The 23,562-nt window shown below is 43.5% G+C and overlaps 2 protein-coding genes across 5 annotated transcripts in view; both read right to left on the reverse strand.

Moving 5' to 3' along the window:
* TMOD1 (tropomodulin 1) overlaps positions 1-7,732 on the reverse strand; it is a 79,259-nt gene extending 71,527 nt beyond the window's left edge. Inside the window, exon 1 of one of the 3 annotated variants that reach the window (XM_019729186.3) lies at positions 7,676-7,732. The gene's annotated coding sequence lies outside the window, so the exon portion shown is untranslated. Of the gene's footprint in view, positions 1-7,422; positions 7,599-7,675 lie in introns of those variants that run through there. The other 2 variants (XM_019729185.3, XM_074330749.2) reach the window with 2 other exon arrangements.
* A 3,215-nt stretch (positions 7,733-10,947) lies between these two features.
* The window catches only part of TDRD7 (tudor domain containing 7), a 69,921-nt gene continuing 57,306 nt past the window's right edge, over positions 10,948-23,562 (reverse strand). For both annotated transcript variants that reach the window (XM_019729177.3, XM_074330747.2), the window contains 5 exons: positions 23,243-23,377; positions 19,952-20,062; positions 17,007-17,515; positions 14,685-14,845; positions 10,948-11,407 (listed from right to left, as the gene is read on the reverse strand). In XM_019729177.3, the coding sequence (XP_019584736.3) occupies positions 11,184-11,407; positions 14,685-14,845; positions 17,007-17,515; positions 19,952-20,062; positions 23,243-23,377 (1,140 nt within the window). In that variant the 3' untranslated portion in view covers positions 10,948-11,183. The remainder of the gene's footprint in view (positions 11,408-14,684; positions 14,846-17,006; positions 17,516-19,951; positions 20,063-23,242; positions 23,378-23,562) is intronic.

The following is a 23,562-nucleotide window of genomic DNA, read 5'->3' on the forward strand; positions in this document are numbered from 1 at the left end:
ACCACATAAAAGTTATCAGTAGGGCACTGGGTAAATTCTAGTGTAGACATACAACAGACTACTATTAACAGGTTATTATTGCCCGCCCCGTGTGTCACTGCACCCCACAATAACCAGCACAAAAACACAGACCTTCCATACTGCACAACAGGCATAGTGATAGCACTTTACATGGATTATTTCATGTAATCTTAATTAACTCTGTGAGGGAGGTACTTTTTATTCCCATTTTACAGAGGAAAAAACCAAAGTGCACTAATCAGACTGTCTTAGCTTCCTAGGGCTACCATAACAAATTACCACAAGCTAGATGGCTTGAAACAACATGAATTTTCTGTAGCCATTCAGAAGGCCAGGAATCAGAAATCAAGATGTCAGAAGGGTTGGTTCCTTTGCAGGCTCTAAGGGAGAATCTGTTCTATGCCTTCCCGGGTCTCTGGTGACGCCGACAATCCTTGGCACTCCTTGGCTTGTACCAGCATCTGTCCAATCTCTGCCTCTGTTGTCACGTGGCCTTCTTCTCTGCCTGTGTCCTCTCCTCTTCTTATAAGGACACCAGTCATTGGATGTGGGGCCCACCCTAATCCAGTAGGACTTCAACGTAACTAATTACATCAGCAAAGACCCTGTGTGCAAATTAGGTCACATTCTGAGATTCTGGGTGGACATGACTCTGGGGGTGGGGACACTACTTAACCCAGGACACTGACCACGGTCACAAAGCCAGTAAGTAGTAGAGCCAGGTTCCAATACAGGCAGGCAATAGGGCTGTACACATGTCACACTCCATGCTGCCTTCCCATAACAGCCCACATTTATATAATGCTAGCCACCTCCCAGGTACTGCCTTAAGCATTTTACATATAATAACTTAGTCCCCACAGTAGCCTTGCTTTATAGATGGGGAAACTGAGGCATGGGGAGTTATAAATCACCTGAGTTTACACAACCAGTAACTGCAGACCTTAGATTTGAACCCAGGGACGTGGGCTCTAGAGTCCACATTTTTAATTACTGTGCTAAGCTGCCTTCCAATCTAGAGTTCCATCATGACAATATACAAAGAGAGTTAGGGACAAGAAAACATTTCTCTTTCCTGAAAAATGCGTGTTCTTTTGTATCAGACATGACATGTCCTCCATTTCCCCCAGGCTGCCATAACACATCTCAGAGCTGATTTGAGTGTCCAAATACAGTTGCCATCTTCAGCCAGGTCAGTGGCATAATTTCCTCTCCTTATTCTGTGTTGGGTATTCTTACCCTGGGCTTCTGATCGCCTTCAGGGGGATCCACACACACACTGAAATGATAAGCAAATTGTTGGGTGTATGGACATTCTCACTTTTCTAGAGTTTCTTTACTTCTCATGAGAGTCTCAGAGTCCTATGACCCTAATTTTCAGGTTTTCTGCCCTGTCCTTTTCAAATTTCTAGTCTTACCAGTTATGTTGCCTGTGCAGGTTTATTTTAAGCCACCTGAAACCCTTTTAATGGTGTAAGTGGAATGCAGTATAAAAACCATAAACAAATGCATACAATGCTGGCATCCAATCTGACTTTTTAAATCTTCCTAGGTTTGCATGGAGGAAGTCTTCCTTCAGGGCTCCCCTCCCCTTGTCTTCCGAGTGGTTTTGAGGGGAAATCTGGGTGCCCATGCCAGCACGGGCCAGACACTCATTCTGTGCACACAGATTTGTAGGCAGTATGCAGCGAAAAAGGCAATTGGACACAGGAGCCTCGAGTTCTGGAGCTCAGAGGAGGTTCTAGCTGGCCAGGAACTGGGCAGTTTGACTTAAAGCCCTGTCTGGGCCTAAGTTTCTGCAGAACGCAAAGAAGGAGGGAAAGCGGAAGAAGGTAGAAATAACCCACTGCTACAAGGCCTGACCGTTCCAGAGATGTGCCCAAGTCGTGGCTGGGGCCTTGTCCTCTCCAGTGTGACCCACCATGTGGCCCACATCATGCCCCTCCCACCAATCACGTGCCCCATCGCTAGTCCCAGCCCCATTCCCACCTTTCCCATGTGCCCCACCTTGTTCTGTGCACCTCCGCTACATGCCCCATCATGCTCTGCATGCCCACACATGCTTCATTAAAAAAAAAACACACCTCAAAAACAGAAAGAGATCCTGCTTTTGAGTCGGCTTAAATGAATTTATGTGTAGATTTTAATAGAAACCTGTCTTAATACAATGGCCAAGGGAAAACTCTTGAGATAACTAGAGTTCATCTTGGTGCTCAAAGCGTGGTTGTCTGTGTATGCAGGGTGAGCATCATATTATGAGGTGTTTATTAGAGCTTATTAGGAATTATTAAACTTAGTATTTAATAAGCTTATTAGAACTTACTAGAAACATGGAGCTTATTAGAAATTCAGAATCTCAGGCCCCTCCCATGCCTACTGAACCAGAATTTCCATCTTTAACAGGATCCCGAGTGATTGAAATGTTAATGAAGCATTACTACAGAACATAAGGACTCTCATTTCTCAAGTTTACCAAACCCTGGAGAGCAATTTGTTTTTTCTGGAATACACACCCCAACTGGATGACCCGGAACAATTCCTATTGGGGTTTACTGTCCTAGCTACAAAAAGCGGGTAATAAGACCTGCCCTTTTCCTTACAGGATGACTGAGAGTTTCAAATGAGATCATGGATTTGTTCTATTTATTGTGATGGGTTTGACAGGGGCTGCAGAGTCATTGGGGAGCAGAATGGGGGTGGCTTCTGCTCTGATGGAGTTGATGATTTAGTGGGATGGGAAAACATGGAGATGCTGGTCGGTGATGTGTGATTGTTAGGTTATCACAGGGCTTTCATGTGCTTGCTCTCCGATTCATTCATCAGTCAGTCGTTTATTAAAACATAAAGTGCTTGCACTATGCTGAGCTCTGATCAGAAATCAATGAGCCATAACTCTTTTCGGAAGGAGCTATCAGTCTAGTCAGAGATAAGGATGTGAGTGGATGACTACATTTATAACACACTATGGTGGTTCCCTGAGCTCCATTCAGGGGGCTGTGGGAGCACAGGTGAGGCGATGAGGAACTTTGCTTTAAAGGATGCAACAAGTTCGCTATATTGAGCAGCGAGAGAACAGCATTCCAGGCAGAGGAACAGCAGGGGCAAGGTAGAGAGGCATGAAGGTGCGTATGCACCGTGACCACAAGGCAAGGAGAATGTGTGGGAATGCCAAGAGATGGTTTTGGAGAAATAGCTTGGGGCCAGGTCATAGATGGTCCTGGTGTTCGATGCTAAGGAATCTGGTAGGAAATGGGGCATCCCTGAAGGGAGCGGAATAACACAGTCCATAGCTACATTTCACAAAGAGCTTTTAACAGCAACATAGAAGAAGAAAAGACTTGAGGCAGAAAGACTTTAAAAAGGCTCTGACAACAGCTCGGGGAGAGATGGCAAAGTAATGGATTGGGGTAGTGATTGTGGGGATAGGAATGAACAGAAGAGATACTGAGGAAGGTAGAATTGGCAGGACTCGACCAAATGGATAGGGCGGTGAGGGAAAGGAGGTTTCCGGCTCGGTGCCTGGCTGGTGGTGTTACTGTTAACCGAATGGATAGTGGGGGAGGACTGGGTGATGAGCCCAAGTCTGGACCCGTTGGTTGTCAAGTGCCTTTAAAATGCTTTGTTGGCTTTGCCCAATTGGCAGGAAGAGAGCAGTCCAGGCTAGACACATGGATTTGAGTCGTGAGTTTATAGAGGGTGGGTAGAACCAGGGGAGTGAATGAGATTGTTGGAGGGTGTGGGGGTGAAAAGAGAATAGGGTTGAGAGTGGCACCAACACTTAAGGATGGGAAGAGATGCGTCCCTGAAGGGCGCTGAGTGAGACTAAGAAGCATTTCTGCTTCTCTCAGTTCTCGCGGACATGGAGAGTGAATACCCCAGGGGATACAACTCCTCAGCCACCAGAATCGTCTCCAGAAATGACCCTGGGGTGAGTGGTAGCCTTGAGAAGAAGAACGGAGACAGGGACACGTGTGCCGGACTTGCCTCCCTCTCCTTCCCACTTTCCTCCTCATGCACAGTAATGTGTAGCTCTTTCACAAATCTGTTTTTCTCTGAGGAAAAAAACACCCCAAAAAGATATAAGAAAAACAGAAACAAAAGAAATACTTGAGCTTGTTTAGTTTTTCAGATCAGACAAGGACCCAGCACCTCCTAACTTCAAAGAAACCCTCCCAGACATGTCCTAGGTTGACTTCAAATGATCTCATTCTTTCATTATCATTAAGAACAAAAATCGTGATTAACCAAAGGAGGATTCTACAAAACCAAACAAAAGAGAGGAAATGATTCTAGAATTATGCTACCTGATCCGTGTTCTTTTTCTGTAGAAACAGGTCTGTGGCTTTATAAGGATAATGGCTCCTACCAGCCAAATAATTGATCTATTTGGTGTTCTGGCTTTAAGCAAAAAGTGAACTGGCCTCTTTAGAAATGTTGGCAGCCTGGCTGGTCCATTAGCAAGACTGAAAAGACAAAACATTGACTGGAAAAGGCCATTATGACTAGGCTCAGCAGGAGTCATTGATAGATGATGTCATTTCAAAAATAAGCAAGCCAAGGTCACGAGGCCCCTGGGCAGTCAAACTACCCTTCATGGCCCATCATCACCCTACTTTGCAGATACTCAAGTCTGCCAAGGAGACACAGGATGTGAGCCAGAAGGGCTTCATTTTACCCTTTCTTTGCTCAGCCTGATTCTAGAGGAATGTGATTCTAGAGCCTGTGACATTCAGCAGGTCATTAAGGAAGCCCCTTGATCCTCCCACTTGCACAGCTCTTCAATTCTCTTTTCACCTGTTCCTTTCTCCTGGTCCTTCTCTGCCTCTTCTCACACTCCTCAGCCCAGAAGCACCTGCCTCCCCTCTCTGCCCTGTCTCCAGCTCCTACTATTTTCCCTCTCCCTTCATTTCTCATCCAAGCTTTTAGAAAGCGTTGTAGGCTGTCTCCACTTGTTCAGCTCGCACTAGCTTCTGACTCTTCCCCTCATGAACACTAATAATACCATTGCAGGTACCAAGCCCTGGGCTGAGGGCTTTCTCTGTATCATCACCCTTAATCCCCACAGCAACCCCTGGGAAATGGGTGCTGTTATTATCCCATTGTGCAGAGAAGGAAACTGAGGCTCAGGTGGACAGGTGGGCTCACTAAGCCCAGGAAGGCAGTAGCAGATCCCGTTTTGAACCCTCTGCCATGCCCCAGCCAAACTCCCCCATGACTCCCTGCCAGTCCTGCTGCACAGCAACTAGCACTGCGAACCTCTCTCCTGGCCTGACTCTTGGGGAGCCACTTTCTCCCACTCTTTCCCTCCTCTTCACAGAGTCAGCTCCCCCAGATTTCATCCTGGCACTTCACGTTTCTTATGCTAGAAAGTCTTCCAGGAAACTCCAAGCCCTTTTGATTCCAGATCCACTTGACACCATCCTGCCCACCCCTTTATTGCTCAAGGTCACTCTAAGTGAGCGGCAGAGGTTCATACTTCTCCACAAGTCCACCTTGTGTTACTCGGCCGCCACTCCCTACCCCGTTTTTCGTGTTTTTGCTGAGCAGGAAGCAGCCCTACCCTGGAGGAGGGAGAAGGTGTGAGACACTGATAAGGTGGGCGGAGGTTATTTTTAGAGGACACTGACTTTCCACTTAAACTAGGAAGAACCCAAGGGCCAAGACCTTCTAAAACATGGGTTTGCAAGACTGGCTCCTTAAAGGGAACCAACACACCAAAATAAATAGCGGTGTTCCTTGCTTTCATTCTCTGCCTGTTAATGTGGCTCGAGCTGATGAGAACCTATTTGTCTCCATTTCCCTTCAATTCTGTGAAGCTTTGAGATGTTGTCAGAGAAAATATATACTAGAAAGTAAAGTAGAAACAAAAATGAGACTTCGGGATGAGGGTGCTATTGTTTGAGCAAGGGAAAGTCCTGGAAGCAGCAGATCAAAGAAGAGGGAGCATTGGTGGGATGCTCACAGATCCCCAAGACCTGCCTCAGCAGCAGAAAAGGTCAGGAAAGAGAAGAAAAAGGCTGGTGGAGGCTGCAGACCTCCTGGCACATCCAGCAGCGTTTGACCTTGAACAGGGGGGCTCTGTGGCCCTTCCCAGAGAACAAAATGGCTGTCATCACTGGGTGAGAGATGGAGATTTTGGGAGTGCTCCCTGTAAGGGCCTGGAACCCGGGATAGGATCTGGTTCTGTGATTCAGCCATGAAAAAGCTTGGGCTAGGTCATCTTCAAGAGTCTGAGAAGGCGACAGTGGAAGCCAAGGCAGGGTCAGTAAGAGCAGAAGCGATGGTGACGGGGGTGTGTGCCTGTTCGGCTCCGAGGCCGCACCATAGGCATCCTATGGACAGGGAAACTGAGGCCAGCGAGTGGCTGGGCTGGGGCCTCTGGCCCTGCCCAGCTGTTTGGGTCTAAAGCTGTTTGAGTCACTGGCAGTGCTTTGCGAAGATGGTGGTTGCTACCCGGGAGAGCTGCCCATAATTAACGTGGGGCGCGCTTCCCAGGGGGCGGATGGCCCGGGCTATTCCGAGGGTTCTAGGAGGTCCCAAAACACGACGAGTCAGAGAACTGACAAAGTGTCGGGTTTCCGCAACCCCTCCGGACGTGCACGACTGTGCCCTGGCGTCTCAGGCCCGGAGCCGGTGAACAGGTGGGGGGAGCGCCAGCCTTCAAGCGCGCACCCTACTACAGTCTCACGGCTCTGACTCCTAGCTGCGTCGCGGGAACCAAATCCCGCCCCTACCAATGGAGACACTGAGTCCCACAGCACAGAGGGGGCTTTGCACCAAGGCTGGCAGCCAAGGAGCTCCTGCCTCAGGCTCCTTTCCGATCCACCGCGCGTATCGTGGTACTTGAAACCTCGTTATCTCCCGCAGTTTGGGAAACTTTTCCTGCCACAAACGCGCAGCCCGCACCCCAGTTCCACGTCCACCCGAGCACGTACATCTCCACTCCCACCCCCAAATTCTGGGCAGCCGGAGGGGCGGCCGCGCTTCGGTGCGGGGCTCCGGCGGGCACCTGTACCTAACTGAGCGCCCGGGGCGCGGAGCCCCGCCACGCTGGAGTCTAGTCGGGGAGGACCCCGGACCCCGCGCTGCTCTTCGACGGCCCCCAGGTCCTTCTCCTGTTTACAGACGCGGTGCTGAGGTCCTGAGAGGAGGGTGCCCTAGCCAGGACCATGCGCGCCGAGCGGTGCGGACGCGAGCGCCAGACACCGGACCCCTAGACCCGGCTTCCCAGCCCTGGAGGCAACCCGAGGCGGCAGCTATTTATAGAGGAAGCCACGCTCAGTCCCTCTTGGCGGCGGCGGCGACAGCTGAATATTTTGCCCAGATATGGCTGGGGCCCCGGCGCGGGGGCAGGGAGCCCCGCGAGTGCGAGGGAGACCCCTGGCCGGGTGGGGGGCTTACCAGACGGTAGAGCCGCTGGGGTTGGCGCGGGCGCAGGCGGCGGCCGGGCGAGCGCAGGCGGCCGGCAGACCGGCGCGGGCGACGAGCAGTGGGCAGCGCGCGGGCGAGCGGGCGAGCGGAGCGCGGGGCTGGATGAGCTCCGGTGCGGCCGCAGGCGGGCGGGCGCTGTGGGCTCCGGGGGTGGGAGCCAGGGGCGGGGCCGGCTCCGCGCTGTCACCGCGCCCCGCCCAGCCCTCGCCCTCTCCCTCCTTACCTCTCCCTCCACTCGGGGGCGCCGAGGCGCAGCGTACAGTCCCTGGTCGCGGAGAGACACCCGCGGTGGGCAGCGCGGGGCAGGGGCTGGGCCTCGCCGAAGCTTGGCTCCACCTACAAGTAGGTGCAGGTCACTCCAATCTGAGTCTCGGGTTCCCTAACTGTACCAGGAGGAGTTTAAGCGATGGTAGAGTTATCTGGGAAGGTGGGCGGATATTCATTCCTGCTGGGGGTAGGATGTGAGGAACTGCAGTTCCTTGGATGGTGCAAAGCCAATCAAGCAGCTGCTGCACCTTTACCTGCTTTGATTGAAACAAGGACCTCTCCAACTAGCCAGCAGCCCTGCGAGGTGTGGTATGAGTCGGCTTTAATAACGATCATTTTGTGAACACGTAGTTTCAACAGAGTCGAATGCATTGTCTCTATACTGAGAGAATGGAATGTCCAAAATAACGATTTTTACAAAAAAACACAACAAAAAAAGATCCTACTTTCTTAAAAGGCGAGTATGTTTTCCAGAACAAACCACTTAAACCCAAACTTTAAGTTTTTTAAGTTTAAAAATAGCTCATAGAAAGGAATTTGTACGAACAGAAGGTAAGGTCTTCCTACGGGAAAGTTTCTGGTAGGGACGGATAACAGCAGCTCTTTTTAATCCTTTTGTATAGATTACTAAGGAGAAATATGAACTCGTTTTTTTAAATCTTGGTTTTCCATGAAAATGTATTCCTACATTACAAAACTCTCACATCTGTAAGAGAATGCTCTTTTCAAGGGGTAGGTGCCATATGTTTAAAAATAAATCCATGATTTAACATTTTAGATTTTTTATTTTTAACACTTGTTCAGAAAAGTGCATACAACAAAGGTGTGAAGGTTTGAGAATCTCTATCTCGAGAACACCTTTTGCAACCACCACTCAGTCAAGAAACATCGCCAGTAACCCAGAAGCTGACTTGTAACTTTCCAGTCACAACTACGGATGAGCACTTTCTTGAGTCTAACGGTCATCACTTCTGTGCTCCCTTTCCTTCATTTGTCTTCATTTGCTCAACTTTCTGTAGTGAGATGAATCCGTGTAGTTTTCATGTGATTGTAGTTTCCTCTCATTGCTGTAGAGCTTTCCATTGTATGAATATACCACAGTTTTAAAAAATCAATTCTACTATTAATGGACATTTAGGTTGTTTCCAGGTTTTAGCTATTACAAATAGAGCTGCTGTGAACGTTCTTTACCAGTCTCTTCCTGCAGAAATGCACGCATCTTCAACACTTGGAATTAACAAAAATGGAAGCATTTTTGCTTTTCTGGTACAGGAGTCATGGTATCTCCCTGAGGTTTGAATTTTCATTTCCCTCTGTCTTAATGTGTTGTGTACGGTTCATGTTTGTTGACTGGTTGGATTTTTCTCTTTTGTGAAGTGTTTGTTCAAATGTATTGTCCATTTTGCTTCTGGATAGTCTTTTGTTTATTGAGTATAATCAATATATTTCCCCCTATATAAGAATGTATTCCTCCACTCTGCTTTGCCTTTTCACCTTCATGATGGCTTTGAGGAACAGGTGTTCATTTTCATATGGTGAAGTCTGTCAATCTCTTCCTTTATTGTTAGCACTTTGTGTGTCCTGTTTAAAGACATCTTTCCTACTCCTGGATTATAAAAGTATTTTCCTCTGTTATCTTCCTACATTAGTCTTTCACAATTAGGCTTCCAGTCTACCTGAAATTGACTTTTGAATATGGTATGAGGTAGGGTTTCATTTGTTTGTCTGTCAGATTGTCCTGGCACCAGATTAATTTTTTCAGTTACATCAACACATTTAATTGCTTTATTTTAAAAAGTAATAGAAACACTTCTAAAGTCAGTGACATAGAAACTACCTATTCCTTTCCTGTAGACAATTTGAGGATTTTTTTTTTTTAGGGAAAGAAACCATTATAAAAAATATTTACACTATTTCACATAAATATTTATGTGTCAGGAATTTAAAATTTTTATAATTATTTAAATCACTAGCATAGGTATTCCTGAATTTTGAATCACTTTAAATATTAAATGTAAAATTTTAAAAGCTAGAAAGATAATTTTAACATGTTTTACATGAAAAACTTAAAACATCTGGTCTTCACTTTCCTCTTTCTGTTCTCACTTTTCCTAGATTTTCTCAAATAAAAATAAGCAAATCACTTCAAAAATTTTATCTTTAGCCTGGTCTTCTCCCCTGAAATCCACTCCCTACTTCCAGTAGTTTATGTGTATCTTCACCCAGAGGTCTATTAGCTTAAACTCAGGTTCAAAAGCAAAATTTTAAGCTTCCCAGTCAGACTGAGTAGGGTCACCATCCTAGCCTCTCAAACCTCTATCAAGTGGTCTGATCTTTGACACTGTCTCCTTTTCCTCACCTTCTGTATCTAAGATGTCAGTGCTAATCATTCTATTTAAAAACTTCAAAAAGCCCTTAATATTTTTTCTTTATTCCCATTGCTCCATTCTTAGTCCAGGGCCTCCCCTCCTCATCTTTAGGCCACTGCTAAGCCCTCCACCCCGTCCCTCTGTCAGTCCATCCTGCCCATCAACTAGCAAGCACGCGATGGGTGTCTGATATGTGCAAGGTGCCCTTGTGTCTGTCGTGGAGGATACAGACAGTGGTGTACAGACTCACAGGAGCCGCATGCGTGCGTCTCCTCCCAACTCCGCATTCAGTGATGTCACACTGTTAGCTGGACCTCAACAATGGTGGGAGTTTACAACATGGGAATTGTCAGACATGACAATTCTAGACTCATTCTGCCCCACTGCCACACACCAGAACCAGTTGTCAAACATGTATGGGTACATCACTGGATAGTTTAGAGCAGGGGAGGAGCAAGGCCTGCTTTAGGATACCAGTAATCCTGGACACACATGCATGCGGTTCAGGGACCAGATTAGGTCCCATGTGGCTGGTGCACGGAATGGTGGACAATGAGGCTGGGTAGGGAGCCTGCAGAAGGCCTGGGTCTTCCGTGGAAGCCACTCAAGATTTTGGGTGAGGGTCATGCTGGTGTGCTTGGCTGTTCCTCCAACAGCACCCCCAGCAATGCTGATGTTCTAAAGACTCGGGGTAGTCTTCACACGGTTTGGTGACTTTGGGACAAACCACGACACCAGGGTAGAGTTCAGTCACGAAATTCTCAATCTAACTGGAGAAGAACCCAGCACCACAAGGAAATATAAAGGGAAACTCTACATCTTAAGATCATAAATCCTAGAAATTATGAGGTTGTCAGTCTTTATATTGATAAACATTTTTATTCTAATATAGTAATAATTCAAGTGCAATTTTCTTTGAAAAGTCAACTCTGTTAAACAAAACTTGTTAAATATCTTTCATCAAACAGCATATTCTTTTCAATCCCCCACAGCAGTTAGAACCATGTAGCAGAGATAAGATCTTTTAAAAAGCCTACTACATTTTGTTATTGCTAAAAAAATCTGAATTAGTAGTCAAGGTCTGAGAAGCAGTGTTTAATTAACTTTTGAAAGCTCTACCAGATACTCTGACATAAAATCATGAATCCAGATATCTGTGTCTGGCAGCGATGTGTCCACTAAATAGACCACTGCTTTCTGGTCCCAAGGGTTATTAGTGTTTTCTATGACTGTCTGCACCAATGCCACCAGAGGCTTCTTCTCCACATGATTTCGAAACACCATCGAAGCCTCCTCAGACCACTGGTTACACTTCACTCCTAGGAGAAAGACAGGGTGTTCACAGAACAGTGAGGGGTCCAAGGAGCCTTTCTTTGATCCATTATAATGGAAAAAGATTTAGTCAATTCCAAGTTAGCTTAAACTACCAGGCTAGACATGCCTAACTGAAAAAAAGCTGCTGAACAAAAAGCAGTCCAGCTTATTGTTTTTCTATTTTGAACACGGTTACTTCTGTAAACCTCTACCTACAGACAGTTTCATTTAATGCTGTGTGTTATAAAAAGTTATAACAACTACTGTCCATTTCTCTGTAAAGTCTATGTAGATTAAAACTGGTAATGGAGATAAATGGAATAAAATGATATCAATGACATTTCTCTTATTTACAGACTTTTTTCCTGATGAAACACATATAGTTATATATATATATATATATATATATATATATATATATATATATATAATACTAATTACAAAAAATAACTTTTGGGCTGGCCTGGTGGCTCAGGCGGTTAGAGCTCCATGCTCCTAACTCCAAAGGCTGCCGGTTCGATTCCCACATGGGACAGTGGGCTCTCAACCACAAGGTTGCCAGTTTGATTCCTCGACTCCCGCAAGGGATGGTGAGCAGTGCCCCCTTGCAACTAAGATTGAACACGGCACCTTGAGCTGAGCTGCCACTGAGCTCCCGGATGGCTCAGTTGGTTGGAATGCATCCTCTCAACCACAAGTTTGCCGGTTCGACTCCCGCAAGGGATGGAGGGCTGTGCCCCCTGCAACTAGAAAACGGCAACTGGACTTGGAGCTGAGCTGCGCCCTCCACAACTAAGACTGAAAGGACAACAACTTGAAGCTGAATGGCACCTTCCACAACTAAGATTGAAAGGACAACTTGACTTGGAAAAAAGCCCTGGAAGTATATACTGTTCTCGAATAAAGTCCTGTTCCCCTTCCCCAGTAAAAAAAAAAAAAAATCTAAAAAAAAAAAAAATTAAATAACTTTCAAAAATAATATACAACATCATGGCAAAAGCAGTGGACTAAAAGTCTGGAGACTCAGTTACTATTTCCAGCTCTTCCTCTATTAAGTGGTTTGATCTTGAGCAAATCAGTTGATCTCTCAGGCCTTGGTTCACTTATAAAAGAAACTGATTGGACCAGGTGAATTTTAAATCTCATGCATTTCTAAATCCCCATGACTTTTTTTTTTCTTCTTCCATACTGGAGAAATAGAAGGTTACTTTATTCTTTTTTCTTTTTAACCCCCCTCCTCCCATCCACTATCCCTCTGACATCGCACACAGCCATTACATTTCCACTGTCTCTATTCCTACTGCTGTACTCCACTTCTTGTAAATATAGATATATATATATATACATATATACACACGCACACACACACACATATATAATTGTAGTTGACATTCATTATTGTTCAGCTTCAGGTGTACACTGCAGTGATCAGGCATCCACATGACTTTTAAATTTGAGAGCTCGAGTTAGAGAATTTTAAATTAAGTTTTAAAACAAAACTGAGAAAAGAAGTTGTATTTTTCAAGACATACTATTAAAGTAATATAAATTCAGTCCACATACACTAGATTAGATAAACTATAAATTATGTCCCTTAGTGATGAAGGTCTGGGAATTTCACATATAATTTAAAGGACCTGTTATCTATGCATATATACTGAGTGGGCTAAATTCTTTGATTCTGAAGCATTTCCCACAAGAGAAGCCCAGAATACTTTCTAAGCTGCTGTCAGGACCATAACAGCGCTGGTAACAGGACCTAAACCTCCCAATGTGGGGGAAAATTCAATAAAATGAAGTGACTGGCAGAGTCTCCCATACATAGTAAGGACCAGGGTCTTCTGCCCCAATGCTAGTGATGGGGATGGTGGCGTCAGGCACTCCTGCCTCACAGAGGCTCCTTTTTGGGGCGTTTTGATTGTCATGTTGAAGAAGATGTGTTGTTAACAAAATCTGAGCAGTAAAAAATAAGAATGAAAAAAATGAAACTATTGAAGCTGAAGAAACCATTTAGAGGTTTGAGTTCAAAGCAGATCAAGGGTAAGGCATGTCATGTGCAAAATGTGCCATTTTGGGTTTATATCCCGCTACCATGGGAGTTTCCTTTGAATTCTAGTAGGAGACACAAAGAAACTGGCAAATACTTCAAAAATAGGTAATATATATCTATTTCCCCAAAAGCTGGTCAATAATTAAAAGAAGTATCTATATACATAATTGCTTTCATTTCTGAGATAAATCACTTCTGTCACTGAATGTATGGGATAAGCGGGGGTGAGGAATCAGGGAGGCCCATGTGGGCACAACTCCTCATATCCCAGCATAGGGGGGCACAAAGAGCCCCAGAGGACTGGACATGTCTGCACCCCTCAGCCCTTTTGGCCTCCACGCCCTCTGCTAGCGCAGAGGCCTCTGGGTGGAACTTCTTCTAACTGCTCATGCGACCTCCTGGCAGAGTGCACACAGAGAAGCCACTAACCTGTGGACTGCCTTCACAGCAGGTAAGCAGAAACCTCATTGGACAGTATTATGAAGAAGTACCACTGTCCACCTATTGACTAAGCTTCTCAAATTTTAATGACAGTCAATAGGCTGGGGTCAATGGGGTGAAATCCTACACCTGCATGCTGTTCACTGAGGTGCAACTGGAAGCTCACTTGGCCACCAAAATGGTCATATTCTATAGCCCAGGAATGGTTTTTAACTGTGACAATCCATTATGTGGATTAATTATGATTTATGCAGCAAATTATGAAATATTTAATTGTGCAATGTTCTCCTATTGGTTATTTCAGTTGCTTCATTGATTTTGTTTGTTTGTTTTGGCTAGTATACACAGCGGCAGGTTTTTTAATAAGACAGTAAAAGTAAAAAGAACCTAAATGTTCAATAATTGGAAACTATTGATTAAACAGAATTTTTTGTAGCTATTAAAAATAATTATCAGGGCCATCAAACCACCACCCAAAAATTAGGAGGAAAAAATGCTAAATGAAGAAAGCAGAATGCAATACTGTCCCTGTACCAAGATTATAGCTTTAGAAATAAATTCACACGAGACCAGAGATAGAAAGGAGTACGAAAAAACAGAAACAGCAGATACAGTGGGAAGGCATGACTACCGTGAGAGATCATTAAAAATTATTTCCATTATTGTTGGGAAGTTGTACATAAAAACCAAGTTACCTCAATAGGCCAATGACTCTGTGCTCCTTAAGTACCCAGGACACAATGACAACACAAATGACGCTGTGGCATGAGTTCACATTCCACAGGAATTACCTGCTAGTTGAGCAGTGACCGCCTGGAACGGCAGCTTTCGGAACGCGTCCGCCAGGGGCTGCACTTTCCTTATGCTGACTAATTCGTGCTTGCCGTAGTCCAGCTCATATACGGAGACCAGTCCATTGGTCAGGATCCCTTTTAAAAGCACCCTGTGCCACCTAGATGTGCAAAGGATTAAAAAGGAAGAAAAGACACACAAAGTCAATACCTGCTGTAATGGTAACATTTTTATGATAAAAAGAAAAATTGATACAATATTCATCGAACAATAAAACTATACCGTTGTAGTAATTTTTCAAAGAGATTGTATCTCCTTTTTCCAAGGTTACTATTTTCTGCTTTGCCACCAGCTCATCTGATGGAATGTGCTCACTCAACACCCTCTGACAGCCTCATGGAGCTAAAGGAGAAGGAAACACAACCTACCGACCGTCACTAGGTAGAATGAAGCAAATGCTATAGAGGGTGGTCAGGACAAGACTGGTGGGTCCCCTCTCTCTGACGGGGAGATGGAGGATGGCCACATGTTTGGGACAAGGTACAGGTGTGGAAGATGGAAAGAGGGAGGCAAGCAGGACCAGGCCAGGCTGAAGACATGCGTGAGAAGAAAAGCACAGAAGACTCTACAGGGCATGAGTCTAGCAGAGCACACACTACAGTACAACTAGGAAATGGAATGTGTGGAGGAATGGAAGAGAAAGCCAGACTGGAAAGGGAAGTTGGGAAGAGATTACAAAAAGTTTTTCATGTGAAGTTGACAATTTTAATTAGGCCAAGTAAGGACATTAAAAAACAAAACAAAAAACAAAATCTAACCCACCACCTAAAACGCAGTGAGGTGAGAGCCATCAGAAAACTTATGTATTGTACTTCTATTTAGCTCACAATCTTCAAAACTAATAGCTTATGTAAAGGCTTCTGTTTTGACTAGATTTCCAATTTCAGTGCAAGGGTGCTTGTAAGTCACTTGAAGAGTTTGTTAAAAACACAGGTTCTGGGGTTCGACCCATAGAGATTCTGATTCAGGGTGTCTGGGGTAAGGAAGGAGAATCTCCATTTTCAATAGGTTTTCCAGATGTATCTTAGCCAAGACACATTTGGAAACCACTGTGACTAAAACTGTATCCAAAATTCCCAAATCTTAACTTATCATGGTTAGCAACAAGGTTTACTAAATAGTCCTGGGTTCTAAACAAGCTAAAAACTCTAAACATTTTATATTGATTCAGTTCATAAAGTTTTTTTCTTTTTTAAATCACGTAATCTTCCTTATCTATAAGACTCCCTTGATTAGCTGGGAACAAATTAATTGGTTAAAGCCCAAGTTCTGGGTCAGGACTGTTGGACACACTGTGGGGGATTTCACTGGGTTGAAACCAGTATGTACTTCAGAAAAGGGCTTCAGGAAAGGAGGAGGTGGACGGCAAATGTGAAAATACGAGAAAACTATGGAAGTGCTAAACAAATGTAAGAAATAATGGTTCTCACTGTCTGAAGTCCAAAGAATAGTGAAATATGCATTGTTGCACCATATAGAAGGTGGCACAGCCTCTCTAGGAAGCAACTAACAATATATATCAAGAATAAACTTGAATCAGACAAATAATTTCTCTTCTAGGAATCTATCCCATAAGTAAGTGATCAGAAATGTGAACAAAGATTTATGTTCAACATTATTTATAACAGTGAAAATTTTGGGAGGAAAAAACCCTACATAACAAAAGAGAATGATAAGTAAATTATGATTTCTCTATATGATGGACTATTATACATCCATTAAAAATGTTTACAAAGAAATTTTATCACATGAAAAAATGTTCACAGGATTATGTCAGGTAAAAAAAGTACAAGATTATATATAATAAGAACCCAACTGTGTAAATATGTATAGAGAAAATCAGAACAAATACATAAGTAGTTGAACAAGGGTGACGTCTGGTCGGCTGATTTTAATTTTGTATACTTTTCTGCATTTAAAAATTCTTTCTACAATAAACTTATTTTTAAAATTAAAAGTTATGAATTAAAAAACCTGTTATTTTCTGAATAAATGAATATTTTTTCTAATAGAAAAGCAGAAAAAACCATTCAAATCTGCACTTTAGATAAATTAGATTTTAACAGGAATGTAGTCACTAGATTTTTAGCTAAATTACATCATTTTAAATATTAGAAAACTGCGTAATTCATGAGTCTCATTTCACATTCAAAATTCCCATTCATGCAGTTTAAAGTCCCCCTGCAGGGATTAAGAACTCTTGATATCACTCTACACATTTTTCTTAGAAGTAGAATAAAATGCTTTGTCCAAGGACCTACTTATTTTCCACTTTTGCAGCATACACTTGGTCTTTTTCCACTGCTACGTGGCGCTCCTCAGACACGCTGTAATACAGAATCATCTCTTCCATCAGAACTTCCAATTTATGTATCTCTTGCCATGGCTGGATGACAAAGTAGCCTGGGTGACAGGCCACAGGCACATACACATCCATGTGTTCCCCTGGCTTTGACAAGTGGACAGGAGGTGGCAGTTCTTCCATGGAGAAAGACCTGGTGTGGTCCACCATGGACTTTTTGATGACATCTGTGAGGCTCTTTCTGGAATTCTCTCCAGTGTTGCTCGCAATGGGGGTGTTACTGTTACCACTTTTGCTCTTGGGAGAGCTAGCGCCACTGGGCATGACACTCAAAAACACATCCTTCTGATGCTTCCACAAATCTGCATTTGTAATCTGGCGATTAATACTGCGATGAGGATCAGGGAAATTCTTAGGAGTAAATAAATAAACATGTGCGATCCCTCTGGCTTCATCTACTTTTGTAACCTTTGGAGAACAAGAAAAACCAATTTAAAAAATCCAAATTTACACTGAATTCCGAGAGGTAGTTATAATATTAACATTAAATATTACAACAGTATTTTGCAAAAAAAACCCAAGCAACCCAACGTGCTCATTTTATCTTATTTTTAATTTTTATTTTTTCCCCTGTTCTTCTGTCTCCCCCACCCACTCCGGTTCAAGCCGTTGTTTCTCAGTCTAGTTGTGTAGGACACAGCTCCCTGGCCCATGCTGGTATGAGCCTTGTGCTACCCCCCGCTGAGGCTGAGGCAGTGGGTTGGCAGTTGTTGGTCAGCCGCTCACAGCCATGTGGTGACCTTGGAGTTAGGAGCACAGTGCTCCAACACCACCTGAGCCACCGGGCAAGCCCAAAGTCATTTTATTTAAGATGAATTATCTATCAGCTGTAGCAATGAATAAGCTCTTACATACTCTAGCAGCAAGCTTGGTGGAAGTGAAAAATTTACTAACTTCTAAAATCTCTGAATATTTTTATAACTTGCTAGAGGTCATTACTGAGAGGAAGTTATTTTATATATCGTGATTTAAAAAAAGGTTTTATTAATGACATTTTAAAACACTCAAAATAGAACAGTATGATGAATCCCCATGTGCTCCTCAATCCAACTTCAACATAAAAAATAAACATGACAATGAGAAAATGTTCTATAAGCATTCTGCTTAAGGCTGGTGCGCCCTCGGACTGGGAAGGCAAGGAAAAAGCTTTGACATTTACCATACTCTTTGGGACTTCCGATCTAAATTCCTTTTTTGGTCCTAATCTGCCCTCACCCCTCACCCCTTCCCCAGGTACATGCGAGAAGAGGGACCTTGGGAGAAAAGAGGAAGAAAGCTCCAAGCTAAAATCACAGTTTTGCCCCTTTTGCCCAGGAGACTTTTGACTGCCTGACCACCACTTTCTGCCAGTGGGGAGAGTGTTTGTATGGGGATACCACACACTGATAACTGGGAGTGTACTGCTGTGTGTCCCAAAGGGTGGGGTGATTGTTAATTCTTCTCATCAGCTCCTCTGGTTTATCTTAGGAATGACCCAAAAAAGACACTTCTAACGACATGTATTTTTTATGAAATTGGGCCAGAAAGGAAAGGCAGGAACACAGGCAAGAAGACAGGGAGACACCAGCAAGATAGTTCCTCTACAGCAATTTAAATTGTTTTTCCCTAACAAGATGAATCTATTTAAAGTCATCCTTTGGGGTGCTAATGAAGTATTGACTGCTACCACCTCATTTTTATATTGATGATACAGAAGTACCATTTCAAAAATCAACCCTTGAAAATATATCACGTTTCCCCGAAAATAAGACCCAGCCGGGCAATCAGCTCTAATGCATCTTTTGGAGCAAAAATTAATATAAGACCTGGTATTACATTTATGATATGATATGATATATGATATGATATGATATGATATATGATATGACATGACATGACATGACATGACATGATATGATATTATGGCTGGCATTATATTATATTGTATAAGACCCAGTCTTATATTATAGTAAAATAAGACCAAGTCTTATAATAATCTTTGCTCCAAAAGATGCATTAGAGCTGATTGTCTGGCTAGGTCTTATTTTTGGGGAATCACGGTGTTGAGTACCCAATACCCTGCCTTTAGGAGCTGAAACAGTAGCTGAGAAAACAAAATTAATTATCATGCGGCAACTGAAGGCTATACAATGGTATGATGTAATTAAATGTGTAACTGTACATTAGAAACCCCAAATGACTATGAAGATAGGAAAATCAGTGTGAACTAGAAAAATATAGAGATTTTCATGAAGCTATTTCTCAAAGACATTTCACTGTTAAGTGTTCATATAAAAGAACATTATCTGCATCAGTTAAAACAGAGAAATATCATCTTACATTTCTATTCTTAAAATATGAGCAATGTTTTTGATGTGAAGGTGCAGAAAAACAAGTTAGTGAAATAAAGCAGTTTAAGTAAGCTTCAGGAAAAGAGGCAAAAACCAAGATTATAAGATAATTTGTTTACAATCCATTCTACTTTAGAAAAAAAAAGAGAGGACTTATTTAAATGATTTTTAGAAACATTTATCAAGAGATATATGGTGGTCCCTCTGTTGCGACCTTAATTCCTTATCATGGTACAAAATAGGAGCAGGGAATCATCTCTCTTACTTTATTAATAAAGGAAAAATTACATAAAGGGTTTAAAAATAACACTGGAGATATAGTTAAGTTCTTAAATAAAAATTAAACTATGAAATACCGTATTGCTACACATGAAACCAATCTCTTGACTATAAAAATGTGTCAGATATGAAAGCATCAGTTTACAGTAAGAAAAATTCTTTCACAAAAACCAAATGAGCCCTTCTGGCTGACAGCTCCCTTTCTAAATGTATCAAGATCAATAAGATAACTCACCTTAATGCTACAGTCCGAGCAATTCAAAACAGAATCTCTTAACCAAAGCACAGCATCTGGTGTCCACATGCCAATAGATTGTGGAAGATCTGCTAAGCAGCACTTGATGGCCTGAAGCGAGAACATGATGGAACAATGAATATGCTACCTTAAAACAGGGACTTGAGTAACGTCAGTATTATTTTCCTAGAAGTCAGATGTTGCCAACATTGAAAGCAAGCAAGGGCAATAGCTAGTAATAGCGACAATCACAGCGCTCAGGCTGGAACATTGGCTGTTCCTGGCTCCATATCTAATACTCCTCTTACAAGCCAGGGCTTATACCAGGCACTTGACGTACTTCTCAGCCTCCAATACTTCTGTGTGATAGGCCAACGTTGTGACCCCATTTTACAGATGGTGAAATGGACCCAGAGAGACTAATTTGTGTCAGATCACAAAAATGAATACAGGATTGGGACCTAGATCTCGCTCTTCCCTCTAAACCAGGGGTGTCCAAACTGTGGCCCGCGGGCCAACTGCAGCCCACAAACCATTGTTAATTGGCCCGCAGCAAATTCCAAAAATATATTTAGTTTACTTAAATAAACCAGGTGAGGCAACACATACTTCACCTCGAGTGAGTGACCCGGCTATTTGTATATTTTACCGCATATGGCCCTTGGTAAAAAACGTTGAAAAACGTTTGGACACCCCTGCTCTAAACCCAACTAAAAACCATGAAGTGTCATTTGAATGAAAACTGACTCTTGTTGCAAAATTCTTTTTGGAGGCTTCTGTGCGTCATTGAGCATTTCCTGAGCATCTTGTGGGCACAGGTATTTGTGCTCACCTTGGGAAGGAGGCTGCAATGAGAACTAAGGAGGGTCAGAAAAGCTGAAAGCCATAGCCAAGAGCCTCTTTTCCCGGATGCCTTTTACCTCGCACCACCCCTGCACAGCTTCTGTAGAATGGCTACAGCAGGGAGGAAAAGGTAACCTCAGGGACTCCCTTCAGTCTCACGGAAGCCTTTGAATTGATGGAGGCAATTTTGTGAAGAGAACAAAACGTACTTCCAGGATTCCTGGATTCCTTCTTTCCTCTCTGCGCGCCATCTTCCCTGTTACACCCTGCTCCCTCGGGGACTCCAAGTCTCTCACTGTGCCCCTGGATGAGGTCCCTTTCTTGGTGGGCAGGTCACACACTCTAATACCTGCAGGGGCCAGGCAGGCGGTGAAGGAGTGAGGCAGCCAGATGGGGTTGGGGCACTGGACAGCAAGGCCTTGCAGAAGAGAATGCCCTTCCCAAGCTCCCAAAAAGGAGAGTGCTCAATACAGCCAGGTTTTCTCATTTGTCAAGGGGAGCTAGAAGTAGGGATTTTTCTGTGAAATTATGTGATTTTTAAATCCTGGCAACCAATTCACATTTTAAAACACTGTAAAAGCCAAGTGCCCAAACCCAGTATTCACGAGTCAGCTTTGGCCGACAGGCCATCCACCAGTTTGCTGCTCTTAGACCTCTTTGGAGGGATGTTGTTAGCCAGAGGCTTGGCCTCGCTGGCTTGTAAGGTTCCCCCAACTTCACCTCTATCAAACAACGAATCTAGGTAAGAGTAATAGAAAACAATTCTTGTAGCTTTTAATGCTGTAGCACAAAGGCACTAATGTGTGACTTGCAGACAGTCAGAAGCAGTGGATGGAGTCCCCTTTCCCCTCCAGCCCCCAGGTAACTTTTCTAGGTCACGCTGGCCCTGGTAGATGTTCTAACAAGTGACACAGAGGCCAGAGGTGCTATCAAGTGAAATTGCACTTAAATAAAGGTCTAACCATTTTCAGTATTATGGCTGAGCAACAATAAGAGTACAAGTGATATAGAAAATTGGCTTGATCACAAATTAAACAGCATCTCTGTAACAGTCATTTTAGAAAAGGCAACAGTGACTAGAGTGAGAGAAATTATAACAGCCATGCTAATTATGGTCAAGTGCTTTTTATTCACCGAGTTCTGATGGCATAAGATATCGTCTGGCAAAAAGTCAAGTGGCATTTTGAAATTACAGAATGTCGAACTATTTTATTTTCAAAAAATGATTGACATCTATACAAAATCCTCTACTTCTCCTAAAAGGTAGGAAATAGTTCATAACAATTTTAATTAATTCAAAATAATTCAAAATTCTTATCGGAATTTTTACCAATAGAAGAAGGCTAGGTTAATCTTTTTACTAAACTCTATGGGAAAAAGGTCTTATAAGAAAATGATTAAATATAAACAGATAGGGCCAGTTGGTGGCTCAGGCGGTTGGAGCTCCATGCTCCTAACTCCAAAGGCTGCCGGTTCGATTCCCACATGGGCCAGTGGGCTCTCAACCACAAGGTTGCCGGTTCAACTCCTCGAGTCCCGCAAGGGATGGTGGGCTCCGCCCCCTGCAACTAAGATTGAATACGGCACCTTGAGCTGAGCTGGCCTCCCGGATGGCTCAGTTGGTTGGAGCGCAGGCTCTCAACCACAAGACTGCCAATTCAATTCCTCGAGTCCCACAAGGGATGGTGGGCAGCGCCCCCTGCAACTAAAGATTGAACATGGCACCTTGAGCTGAGCTGCCACTGAGCTCCGTATGGCTCAGTTGGTTGGAGCGTGGGCTCTCAACCACAACCAGCAGTTGCCGGTTTGGCTCCCGCAAGGGATGGAGGGCTGCGCCCCCTGCAACTAGCAATGGAAACTGGACCTGGAGCTGAGCTGCGCCCTCCACAACTAAGACTGAAAGGACAACAACTTGAAGCTGAACGGTACCTTCCACAACTAAGATTGAAAGGACAACAACTTGACTTGGAAAAAAAAAAAATCCTGGAAGTACACACTGTTCCCCAATAAAGTCCTGTTCCCCTTCCCCAATAAAACCTTACTATATATATATATATAGATATCCAAAGACAATGGTTACCTAATTAAACTAAGAACTGTGGAAACAAATATTTACATCAATATCCCGCAGCTGTGTAGAAGTCAGCAATGACATCTAATTATTAAAATCAAATCTCTAACTGGACAACACAGCCCAATGACTCAACATACTTAAAAACAAACATTTATCAAACAATATTCTGTAAGTCTGACTGGACTTCTTGTCTAAATCGGCCAATTTTTACATCTGAACACCAGGGGACCACCACACTTGGATCACTGCTAACTTAGTTACAAACTCAGACTTCAATCACTATCAAGATCAAAACTGAAAGGGGGCATCTCACGTGATTACTACCATATCCCAATTTCTTCCAGCAAATCTCCCAGGCTTGTAACATATAGTACCTGAGGTGGTATTGCAATCATTTCTTGTAGAAACCGAGGGGGAATTTCCCTGAGCTCGGACACTTTTACGGACGTCACGGTGCCAGAATCCAGGAATTGAACATCAAGAGCCCGGCTGCTGTGGACGTTCGTGATCTGCAGTGAGACAAGTGTTGGCAAATTTACGAGCACATCCAAAGGGCCAAAAAGCTTCTGTGCAACTACATTTTGTTTAACTCTACATTGCAAATAAAAAGAAACAAAGATTATCTGTGTTATTAAATTCTCTCTTATTTTAAAATGTACCTGTAGGTATTCTTTTGGAGTAGAATTGATTTCAA

This window comes from Rhinolophus sinicus, chromosome 16 (genome assembly GCF_057876585.1).
Source record: "Rhinolophus sinicus isolate RSI-liver-muscle chromosome 16, RSI-T2T, whole genome shotgun sequence".
NCBI lineage: Eukaryota > Metazoa > Chordata > Mammalia > Chiroptera > Rhinolophidae > Rhinolophus > Rhinolophus sinicus.